General features: G+C 42.7%; 1 protein-coding gene and 1 long non-coding RNA gene across 6 annotated transcripts in view; one reads left to right on the forward strand and one right to left on the reverse strand.

Moving 5' to 3' along the window:
- ptprea (protein tyrosine phosphatase receptor type Ea) overlaps nucleotides 1–12658 on the forward strand; it is a 228849-nt gene that overhangs the window by 187324 nt on the left and 28867 nt on the right. For all 4 annotated transcript variants that reach the window (XM_068002366.1, XM_068002367.1, XM_068002368.1 and 1 more), the window contains 6 exons: nucleotides 962–1052; nucleotides 3092–3168; nucleotides 3330–3366; nucleotides 5392–5489; nucleotides 8365–8484; nucleotides 10076–10236. In XM_068002366.1, the coding sequence (XP_067858467.1) occupies nucleotides 962–1052; nucleotides 3092–3168; nucleotides 3330–3366; nucleotides 5392–5489; nucleotides 8365–8484; nucleotides 10076–10236 (584 nt within the window). The remainder of the gene's footprint in view (nucleotides 1–961; nucleotides 1053–3091; nucleotides 3169–3329; nucleotides 3367–5391; nucleotides 5490–8364; nucleotides 8485–10075; nucleotides 10237–12658) is intronic.
- LOC137340091 (uncharacterized) overlaps nucleotides 1–12658 on the reverse strand; it is a 214605-nt gene that overhangs the window by 140479 nt on the left and 61468 nt on the right. The gene's annotated exons all lie outside the window — the stretch shown is intronic.

The raw sequence follows: 12658 nt of genomic DNA on the forward strand, positions 1-12658 counted from the left end.
GTCCCCTATCACCAACCCCCACAACACACCCCTGCATAGGGAGGGTAGGCTGATGTCAGAGGGAGGCACCCTTTGCCAAGTGCACAAGAACAGTGAGTCAACACAACAAAGCCCCAGGAAAGGTAGGAATTCCCCATGCATATGTATCTGATTATTTACTCCATGCTCATGGCCTTTCTGACCCTGAGGCTTGTAAAGCTACACCAGTATATGAACCAGTGTACCATCTTTCTCTTTAAAGAATTGCTTATACCTCGAATGTTAATTGTTAATTTTTTTTCACTGTTAAATATTTGTAATGATTCACTTCATCAAATAATTGAATTAAAATGTTACATCCTTTGATCCTGGACAGTGAGGACACCACAATTTACATGCTTGGGCTCGGATGGGTAAAAACCGGCTAGGGTTTTCAGGCGTACCTGCCATACAAGTGCCATAGTTGGTGTCAATTAAAGAGAGATTGATTGCTATTAAAAATCAGCAAAACTGCAAAGGAAGATATTTATTGGGAAGATATTTAATCTGCTATTAAAAATAGATAAAATTTGCTTTGTTGACCATTTTGGACAGACCAGACCGATCTCGGCTCCCACAAATTCCGGTGCCCCCGCAAAGTGCGCACCTCAGGAGCACTGTGAATGGCACCGGTGTCTGGCCCTTTTTTTGCAAATGATCTGGTCTGCAGGATTTTGGATGGGATCATCACAGGGACAGACTGGTGGGTGAAAGTGCCACCCTGGCAAACTTGCAGCAGTGCAGCTCCCATACCGTAACCCTTGGTTACTTTGTCAGCTACTAAAGTTCATCATTGTTGGTTCAAAACTGAAAGTACGAACTGAATAACACTTGAGTATTTTGCAGCTTTTAAAGTGTAATTGGCTTCTTGCTTTACAATAAATTTATAGTAAAACACAGCAGTACCACTGCACAATTCTAATCCTTGCCCATTTTGTCACAGTCTCTGCCAATTGGAATGCCAGTAGGATGCTGTGAAGCAGCAAATAGAGAAGAGAACAAGGACAAAAATCGATACCCCAACATCCTGCCAGGTAAAGTCATCTCCTTAGTCACTCACACAGATTTCCATTTCCTCAGTTAAAGTTCAGTGCTATCTTACATTCTGTCCCAAACATTTGCAACCCATATTGAGAAGACATAGAGCATATTTGTGTTATATGGAAAAGATTTATATTGAAATGTATTTGAGTATTTTTATAGTACAAGCAGGAATGGGGGAGGGCTGACTATTAAGTGTCCTATGCTGGTACAATTTGTATTTGTATTTAAGGTGAAATCCCAGTAATGACCATTAAGACCTAACTTAGAGTTGAAAATATTTGTTAAAGAGGATATTGGACTCTGTTGATGTTTATATCTGAAATAATTTTAGTAGGGCTCACTGTAGGCACTGCATAATATCTTAAGGTCTGCATTGTTAACATTGCTGCATACATCAGATATGCTGGACAGCACTGCAGTGACTTCCTTTCACCCTCTGTTGCCTTGAGATGTGTTACTTCTCTGTCACCGCATACTTCCAGAGTGACTGCAGATATCTAATATAAAACCATCAGCTCGGGAAGTTATATAGAATTAACCTCATGGAAAAAGACCAGAGTTTATGCTCCACATGAGCCTCCTCCCACCCCTCTCCATCTAACCCTATCAGCATATCCTTCTATTCCTTTCTCCCTCATGTGCTTAGCTAGCTTCCCCTTAAATGCATCTATGTTATTCACCTCAACTACTTCTTGTGGTAGCAAGTTCCACATTCTTACCACTCTTTGGGTAAAGAAATTTCTCCTGAATTCCCTATTGGATTTATTAGTGACTATCTTATATTTATGGCCACTACTTTTGGTCTCCCCAACAAGTGGAAACATCTTCTCTACGTCTACCCTATCAAACCCTTTCATAATTTTAAAGACCACTACTAGAACACAACTCAGCCTTCTCTTTTCTAGAGGATATCCTCTCAGTTCTGGTATCACACTTGTAAAGTTAGATTTTTTTGTTCTGGCTCCACCCTGATATGTGGGCTTTATTGCAAGTTTCATGTGAAGTAGTAAATTCTAGTAAATTTACCCCGGAATAAAAGATGTAGGAGTAAATTCATCAATCCCACACTCTAAGAAGGAAGCTACACTCAAAGGGAGCAACAGTCGGAGATTCAGGGCCACAGCATTTTAATCCTATCTTCAATCTGCGCTCTCTTCAAGTGTGACACCCGGCTAGAATCACAAGACTGGTGAATTTACCGTGTATGTGTAAAATTTCTAATGCAATGACAACACTGCCAGTGGCAGCACCTCCAACTTTGATGGCACGGTTGTACTGTAAATGAGATGACTCTGCTGATAGCAGTAGCACAGAGGATGCTTGCCTATTATTGAATTGTGGCCCTGTATAGACAGATAACAGGGATCATTTATGGACAGAAAATGAGTTGTGACTTTTAACTAATTTTGTGCATTCACAATTATTTATCTGCTGTCACCGCTGTTATGGAATCCAGCTCGCCGTGTAAACAGGCAGATTCCACAGTGCCAACAGCCAAGTAAATGGTTTCAGGTAGTTCTGTATCATATCATGGGGGCATTAGATAAGGATTTTGCATCTGCAAAATCAATGGTAGATAGAACTACTAAACCTTTAGATCATGGAATTTCTCCTTGTGTAATAACAATGAGAGGAAATTATATTCATTGTGTCAAGATGAACTAACCTTCACACATACTGCAGTTCATATCTGTTGCCAGGTTTTTACTGATTAGACAGTTGACCTTTCACTGCTCATTTATCCTATCACCTGACTTGAACACAGGCCCTCAACTTTTTAGGAGCAGATGTCACAAGGTCAAACCCTTCCCACATTCATTGTATTGGAATGGGAGAGAAAAATATAGGCTTTAGCCCATGTGCGTGCCGTAGACAGGACATCTGATGCACTGTTTGTCCTGCTGTATTTTATAGAGGATGGGTTTTTATTAGTATGTTTGGTGATTCTGTTTGTTGTACCATAATACTATAAATTCATTTTTTTGTCAGTATAATATCAACATTTATTGACTTGTAAACTTTCTTCCAGATGACAATTTCAGAGTGACTTTGACAGCTATAGAAGGGATGCCGAGCTCAGATTACATAAATGCCTCATACGTTGATGTAGGTGCTCATTCATTTTATTAAACCATTTGCAATTCATTTAGATCTAATCAGCATATTGGCAAAAATGGTGTGTACAAAAGGTGAAGAAAAGCAATGTGATGTGTGTACATAGCAGGCTACAGTATCTTGATCATGAATACTGATTTGTTTCCCCTTAGGGTTTTAAAGTGAAGAATAAATTCATAGCAGCTCAAGGTAAGCTTCACTTATACCACCTGTCATTTCTTTTTTTGTAGTATTCATTGATAGAAACTGTAATCTGAGAGTAATAAATGTTAGATGATTTGCAAAAACTGCTTTCAGTAACATGACATGTTAAACATAATGGATGCAATGTTTGGCACTGTTATCTTTTCCATTCACTAGGAATCAGTATTTTATTTTTATTTGTAATGCATCTCAATACAAATTTCATTACAGTGTGATTTTTGATGCCATGTAATAGTGAAGATGCCTTTATGATTAATGGTCAATGGGTTAATAGCTACTCACATTGACGGTAAACCATGGGGTCAATCCCACTGCTCCTATTCATTTGTGTTCATACAAAAGAAAAAAAAAATCAATGATATAAATATAGATCTTTTGTACAAATGGAGGCAAAGTGCTTTTTTTTTAAAAAAAGCACTTAGTCAACCAAGTATCTAACTTGGGGAGATCCTATAAGCATGTTTGAGGGTCTCTAATTAAAGCTAATGAGAAATCTACACTCACCTGTAGGATTTCTGTTTGCCCAGTATGGAGTGCACACTTTCTTCCCAGAGGTACACATACACTTACTAAAGTCCAGAGAGCTTAGCTGAAGAATAGAGACAAGAGTTGGGGGGTCTCCAAAGTGTATGCTGAGGTACTGCTGCAGTTTAAGCAGCTAAAATCATGCAGTTTACCAGAGCGAGGACCACCCTATTTGCTGGACTATTGATTTCTAGGTTACCTGGAGCCAAGTAGGAAGAATTTCAGTTCCCAGTAACGGGTTCCATTAGTGAGCCAGACTGATTGGTCCATCATTAACAGTACCCTGGAGTACTGCAGACCTGCCTCATTCAGGTATCAGATTACCGACTCTACTACTGGGAGTTGACTTGTTTATAAGCTTCCATCGCCAAGGGTGTCACCTTAAACTCACCTTGATCCTAAAGAGATCCTGCTTACCTAGCCCTACCCCAGGATGATAGTCACTAGGTTGATCATCCTAACAAGCGCAGGTATGAGCCCACGCTAGGTGGGCAGGACGTGCCAGGAGTTCCACTCCAGTGGCATAGTGAGAGCACAACTCATCTTAAGATGTGCAAATGCATTGCCACTATTCTTCTAACCACAGAATGGACAACCAACATATCCTGTTGAATGGTGGTTCCACCAGTTGGAGAAGCAGAGCTTCATCAGTAGCTGTTTGCCTCTCTGCACCTCAATTGTGTAGGCCTGAGCCTTGGATACATGAGCACATGTTCCCATAACTGGTCTGTAGCCTAACACCTTCAAGCAGCTGTCATCCCAAATCTCCAAATTTCCTCATGAGCTATCTGCTTTCTGTGTGCCGGAAGGACCTAAACAGAGCAGTTTTCTTCATACTAGCCACTTTGATGATCTAGGCAGCCAAATCTAGCACTGCGTACCAGGATTACTTATCACCAGCTGCTTAATTCAGGTCCTGATGTGAGTGTCTTTGATAAAGAGGAATGCCCACGATGAAGCTGACTCAACCACAGGGTGCTCAGTGACAAGTCAGTGTACGCACTCCCTCCCTGCAGTTGCTTCTCCTTTTGCCACAATTCCATCCTGCAACTTAGTTCTGGATTGTGCACATGAGCCGGGGGAAGCCCTTTCATTGCACGGCTAGAAATTGTGAACCACGGAGGAGAACTGTCGCCAACTTTAGTACTTCACACTCTGGCCCTGGAACACCTCAGCAGATGTACCAGGGGGCACATTATCTACAGTGGTCCAAGAAAACTCAATCAAATAATTATCACAAAATATTGCACTATCACAAAAACATGTTTTAGCATTAAATTGAATTTAAAAAAAGAGATCAGATTACTCAGTAAATTCTTTGTCAAATAAAAACAGTCGTAGAAGTTGCTTTATGTAAACTAGTCTGAGCAAAATATGGTGGCCATCATTTCATTTGAAAGTGAGAATAAGGTAAAAATAATACCGGACAAGGAATGAGGTTTCGTTCCTGTATCTTTTATTCAGAATGATCTCTATTCCCAATAGGTCCTAAAGAAGAGACTGTCTCAGATTACTGGCGAATGATATGGGAACAGAAATCCGCTACCATTGTTATGTTAACAAATGTAAAAGAAAAAAAGGAAGTAAGTATGTGAATATACAAAAATTATATTTTCATCTATAATATGACAAGTTTTGCTATTTCAGATACCCTTTGCTGTGAGGAATATGTACCATAAGTTAAAATAAAGTTTATTCATTTAATATTTTCACTAATAAATTATCTTTTTTAATTATTCCTAATCAGTTTTTTTCTGATTTTCTCACAAAATTGATAGTTTCCAACTGGCCTGATTTCCTGAAATTTCTGTTTTGTGAGCCCTGCGATATTCAGTCTGCTCAGCAATGGTGTTTGGTGTAGCATCCAGTACATTATCAGAAATTTAAAATCATTTGTATAACTTAGATAAGAAATTAAAATAAAATACCAGCAAAAGTACTTTTTGAACTATACATATAATGATTAAAAGAGACTAAGAAGCCTGTTTGTTGGGTAAGAGAATTAGGTGCTGCAGGTTCCTTTCAAATCCTAACCCGGTGTCTGTGGCATACAAGCCATGGATGAGCAAAGGGCCTAGCATTTCGCAACTAGCTGTCAAAATAGGTGCATACGAATGCATTCTGGGACCAAATGTGGTTTCACTATGACGGCCACGATCTTGAAGGAGTTAAACAGGAAATAGATTTACAAGTAACAGCAGGCTGTTCATTATAACCACTTCCGCAATCTGAGGTAGCAACTATTAAAGCCTGCAAAAAGTGTACAGCCAGGTTCATAGAGGCAGTAATAATTACACAAAAACATTTGTTTCAGCAGCATTTAGAATATCGTGTTCAGTTTCTCCCTCCACACTTCCAAAAAAAAAAGAGAATTATGGGATTAGAATGTAGAAGAGTGCATGAAAGATAATTCCCGGTCTTATTGTGTTAGAGGAACAGAGTGAAGGAACACAGGCCATTTACTTAGAAAACAGATAATTGTTCATTTTCAGTTCAAAGAGCTGCATGTGTAGGAACCTCCTCTGATAGCTCAGTGGGTAAATGTACCACATGATAAGGTACTAAAGTTCACAGGCAGTATACTGGGCTACCTTCAAATTTTTAATGTAATGAAAGAATCTGTTCTTTGTTAAATTTCCACCAGCAAGTAGAGCTTTGTATTCCCAGTTTCAGTGGTGCGAGTTGGACAGGAGATGCTGGTGCTGCCAGTCCAAACCACTCTTTAAACAGATTCTGCTCTTAAACAGTGACTGCAGTAGACCTGCAGCATAATATTTTAATATAGACTAGTGGGTCTTCTGTGGTATTGCTCACAGTAAGTCAGAGGATAGAGTGAGGAGGAAGTGAGGGTGGGGATATTCCATTTTGCTTTGAGTTGAAGCTTAAGATGACAGAGCTGAACACAGTACATAGTGTGTGGCAGGGTGATAACATCAGAACAAGGGGGAGGAGTGGGGGTGATCAGGAAGCAGATGAGAGCTTGAAGTAGGTGCAGAATCAGTAGGCTGTGTTAGCTGGAGATGGGGTTGGAGCTGGGAGGGGGAGCAAGCTGAGGTTAGGGCTGGGAGGAGGGGTTTGGCGAAGAGCCAGGATTTTTCTTTAAAAATTGAGGCACAGATCGGGAGCAGGAGCATGCTACAGGGTTATGGTTGGGGCTTGAACCAAGAGTGAGGTCTGTGGATTGAGGGAGGAGAAGGAGGAGGAGGCTACAGGGGCTGAGGCTGAGTTTTCGAGTAGGACTAGGAGAAAGTGGTTGTGGCCGGGAGTGGGGTTGTGAATTGTAACAGCTCTAAGCAGAGCAAGGAAAGGGAGTGGGGCTTGAGGACAAAAAGTCAGGGCCAGGAAGAGGCTGAAGAATGGAAAGGGAATTGTAAGAAAAAATTACATGGGGAGTGAGGCTAGAGGCTGAGAGAAGTGCCAAGAATTTTAAAAGAAATATTTGGAGAATGGAGCCAGGAAAAGGCCCAAGAATAGGTTTGTCAATTAATAAAAACCTCTCTGGGGAACAGGACCAGAAGCCAAATAGCAGGGACAGAAAGAAGCTGAAGAGCAAGGGCGCAATTTTTAAAAATTGCCTGGAAAGTTGGGCCAGAGAATAACAAATGGGGAGGCCAGGGTGAGTGTAGCCGGGTGTCAGAAATATAAAATTAAAATAAGAATTGGGAGCAAGAGACTGAAAATAAATTAAATCGGGGCTAAGGCCCAGAAAATAACTGAAATGACTAGGAATGGCTATGTGGCAGGAGACTAGAGAGCAGTTGCAGGAAAAGGTCACAGGAGGCAGAAATAGCAGGAGAGTTGGGCTATTAGAGAGGAGTGGCAGTCATTTCCTCAGGTTCAGGTTCTGCAGAGAGGATAACAATTAAGAAATTTAAAATAAATACAAAAACTTATCTGAAGAAAGATTCAGCAGCGAAAAATTGAGACCTACAGCAGCATCACTGGTAGTGGTGGAGGGCCTGCTGAAGACTCAAAGCACTTTGAGTGATTTGTGGTGTTACAGGCAGCATTATAGGTCAGTGAGAAGATTAACATTTATATCCTATAGAGCACCACCTACTGGCATTACAGGGGAAACATCACCAGAAAGTGTAAAGGTATCAAACATTCAGACGCCAGGATACTTTTAGCTGTTGTGCTATATGTTGGCCAGTCACTAATTCACACTAAAAATTTTAAATGACAGTGGTAAAGTGTAATTCTTGATCATAAATTTATGATGTTGTCATACTGTTGAGTGTTTGGTAAGCACTTGTTCTATCACTGTAACCCCTCGCTATAAGTTGTGTTCTGACATATTACACTCTGATATAACATGGTACTGTTTGTGCCCCCACATAAATAGAGAAATATAACGTGTCCCTAACTACTTTTTTAGTTACCAAAGAAAATATTATTGAAAGGGTTTGAATTTTTTAATATTCTGAATTATCATTAAATGTGTACTTATTCCTGCAGGAAAAGTGTTATAAATACTGGCCTGACCAGGGTTTGTGGACATACGGAGCGATTCGGGTATCAGTGGAAGATGTCACAGTGCTTGTGGATTATACCATACGCAAATTTACCATACAGAATGCAAGTATTTTCTGGATTTACCACTATTTTGTGATTTAAATTATTTGCAAAGAAAAACTTTATATAGTTTGCTCCTTGGCACAAATAATTTGTTTGTCTACTAGTTATAAAATTTTAAAAAGTAATTGAGCTTTATTTTCTGTATGACAGATATTGTTACCACGTTCAGGAATGTTTCAGTTTTCAGTTTACTTTAATAGCCAATAAATAGATTTTAGTTCTCAGAAGAGAAGATGCTTGTAAGTAAGTTATTCCTTTATTAATATATTAAAGTGTAATGTAAGAATACATTTTAGTTGCCAACCTGTATGATAGTCTTAGCATTACCGAATTATTAGGGGTATCTTTGTTTAACTTTTCATGTGAGTATATGTTCACCACAACCTTTTTTCGTAGCTCTAACATTGCTGCAAAATGATGTGCCTCAGCCTCCAACCTCATTACAGCAAGACCCACCTCCCCGTTCCCCATGACCAGTTAGTATGACATTTCTCACATCATCTATCTGCATGGCCTGTATGAGTTTGATTACAGAATTAGTTACAGATTATGGACAGTAGATTTCTGTTCACTAGGACCCGGACTGTTAAATGTCCCGAATTACTTCAGCCAACTTTTAGCAACAATTGAAGCAGATGTCCTCCATTTTCCTGGGCTGCTGTGAAAGTGAAAGTATTCTAACAAATGCATCACTGTGATAGATATAAAATATGTGTCTTCAAAGCTAAATTGAGATGTTGTCGTAGAGAAGTAAAAATAATTAAAACTCCGTTATATTCTCTACATTCCGTTTTCTCCCCTAGGCCCCCCCCCCCCCACCATCCAAAGGTGTTGACTCTTGCTGGAATATAGGTTATGGCTAGCAGCAGTCTATAGTTCCTAGTCTAAGTGGCCATCCTTCACATGTGAGACTAAACAGTGAGTGTCAACAGGTCATTAAACCATTGAAAAGTATAACAGTCAACCCCTGGATGGCAATCAGTAGCCACAAACCTGACTGTTTTCTTCCCTTTTTAGTCCAGGCACTCTGAGATGAACTATAGACACCGACTGCCACCCTGGATAAGTTGAGCTAACTCAGCACACACCAGAGGTTGAACCTTTCTGGTCTGGATTTACTTCCACACAGGGTACTGCATCCACCCCATTGAAACCACTCAATCACTGTATGTTTAAAACAGACTTGTCAAATGTGCTTTTAATTTCAATCAGTTTTTTGAACGATATTATGATTTTCAGCGACCAGTTTGGCATGGTGCTTTTCCTGAAGGAATCGGAGGTTGAACCACATTGTTGGATTAGATTTAATTTAGTTTAACCACAGTTAACCTGCCCCAATTTTAGTAACAGTTTTGTTTCATTTGAACGTATGACAACATTTTTCAGTGTATTTTTGACACCAGAAGTGACCAAACTATACCATAACATCTTCCCAAAGTAAAACTTTAATATATATGCTGTCCCTTTGTTTTCATGTTTGGTTTGGAGAGAATGACTGGTGTTGGTTAATTGCTGGAATCATTTAGATCCTCTTGTGCCCTAATACATGAAAATTATAAGACAATTGTTGTTTTCATTGCATTTGTTACAGCAAACAGTTGGTAGCAAAGCTCCAAGACTAGTAACACAACTTCACTTCACAAGCTGGCCTGATTTTGGCGTGCCGTTTGCACCCATTGGTATGCTCAAATTTCTAAAGAAGGTTAAAACTGTGAATCCTTCCTATTCAGGACCGATTGTGGTTCACTGCAGGTATTTGTTAGTTTTCTTTACATCATTCTACAGTAATAAGTGACACATTTTTAACATGCTTTATAATCCCAAACAAAGTACATTTTGTTTGGTTGGCTCTGCAGTTGCCAAAATATGTATTACTGTCTAAGAATATTGTAAATAGAAAACTTGATCACTACTTGATGCCTAATCATAATATATATGATGCCACATTATGTTATGCATTGATCTGGAACACATTGGGCTTGATTTTACCACCTGCTATCGGGTGCGTTCTCGGCGGGGGGGCCCCGAAAATCGGGGAATCCCAGAGCGGGACCGGATCCCGTCTCGAACCCGCCCACTTCCGGGTTCCCCACGGATGCGCCGGCGCGCGCGTGCAGACCCCGCAGGTGGGAATCCCGCAGGCAATTAAAGCCAGCGGGACGCCACTTGTAAGTATTTATCTTGCTCGTTCAGGTCGTTTACAGGCCTGATTGAGCTGTTTTATTAGGAAGGGTGGGATTTTACCTTGAACTGAGACTGTTTCCCATACTGGGGGAAACACTCTCACTTCAAACGGACGTGTTGCAGCCAGCAGCCTGTGGCAGCTGCCAAGGTGCATTCCACAGGTCGGGGGGGAGACCCTTCACCAATGCAGGAGGCCACTCTGTCACATAGGGCAACGCTTGCCCTCCACCACCCTCCTCCTAGCAAGAAGATTCACCGACGTGGAACCGCAACCCCGGTGTGAGGACACACTTACCTACCTTGCACAACCCCTCAGACCTACACCTTCCAGATGGGGGCCGCCTTGACCTCCTCGGAGGACGAACAGCATCACCAGCCTCAGCAGCCTCGCAGGCCACGCCGTCCGCCTCAGACATGTGGAGCCCCACAACACGGTGCTGTGGCACATCCACCTGCACAGCAGGAGGGAGGGCAACCGCAGAGAGAGATGCATCGCAGGAGGCACTACCCTCGGCACAGGGTCTACAGACCGAGGCTCAGCTTCCTGGACCTCTCTGAGGAGCAGTGCATACGGAGGCTCAGAGTCAGTCGCCAGGTAGTCGCTGACATCTGCAGCCTCCTTAATGACGAGCTGCTCCCGGATGGACCAAGCAGCATCTTCTTACCCGTCGTCGTCAAAGTCACCACTGCCCTCAACTTCTTCGCCTCTGGATCCTTCCAGGGTGCCACCGGGGACATCACCGGGGTCTGTCAGTCGTCTGCACACAAGTGCATAAGGCAGGTCACCGATGGGTTGTTCCACAGGGCCTCGCACTACATCAACTTCGCCATGGATGACCGCAGCCAGATGGAGAGGGCGGTTGGATTCCATGCTGTGGCTGGCTTCCCACGGGTGCAGAGTGTAATCGATTGCACCCACATAGCAATACGGGCACCTCCACATGAGCCAGGACTGTTCATCAACAGGAAGGGGTATCACTCCATGAACGCCCAGCTCATCTGTGACCACCGCCAGAGATTCCTACACGTGTGCGCCAGATACCCTGGCAGCTGCCACGATGCCTTCGTCCTCAGGGAGTCCACCATCCCGCCCCTCTTCCACTCACCCAACACCGGCAACGGCTGGCTCCTCGGCGACAAGGGATATCCCCTGCACACGTGGCTTATGACACCTCTGAGGAACCCCATCACCGAGCCGCAGCGTCGATATAATGACAGCCACATTGCTACCAGGTCTACAATTGAGCAGGCTATAGGGGTGCTCAAGATGCGCTTCAGGTGCCTTGATCGTTCTGGGGGAGCGCTCCAATACGCGCCACTCAGAGTGGGATGAATTATAGTTGTCTGCTGTGCCCTGCACAACATGGCATAACAGAGAGGGGTGCCGCTGGAGGAGGCCCCATGCACATCCGCCACCCATATTGAGGACGACGATGAGGAGGAGGAGGAGCAAGAGGAGGAGGAAGGACCCATGGGCCGAACACCAGCTCACCTGGATGTTCGTCAGGCCAGGGAGGCACTCATATGTCAACGGTTCTCCTAACATCAGACTGTCTGAGGCATCCAGACCTCATCACGTGCACAGAGGAGCGGCCAGACCAGCCCCCTCCACAGAAGAGTGGTGCCATTACTCCTGCACCCACTGTAGTGTGACCCAATGGGTGGGACCAGGTGTTCGTCGTCATGATGAGCCCCACAAAAGGGACCTATTGCACAAGCCGCTCAAGAATGGACAAGAGGTGGCAGTAGTGGTGAGAACAATTGTGTTTATTGTGTATGTGCAGTAAACGACTATAAATAAAAACATAACAAATTGTCATACACCCTGGTGCATTCCCTTTGTGTTCATAACACCCTAGCCTTACGTTTGCGGGAACCCCTACGTGGTGCTACCCCTGTGGCTCCAGCAGAGGTAGTGGCAGGTTGCTCTTGTTCGTGCCCTGACCGGGTAGATGCTTTGGGCCGACGCCCCCTGGGTTTCGGTGCCCGT

Source organism: Heptranchias perlo, chromosome 21 (genome assembly GCF_035084215.1).
Source record: "Heptranchias perlo isolate sHepPer1 chromosome 21, sHepPer1.hap1, whole genome shotgun sequence".
In the NCBI taxonomy this organism is placed as follows: domain Eukaryota; kingdom Metazoa; phylum Chordata; class Chondrichthyes; order Hexanchiformes; family Hexanchidae; genus Heptranchias; species Heptranchias perlo.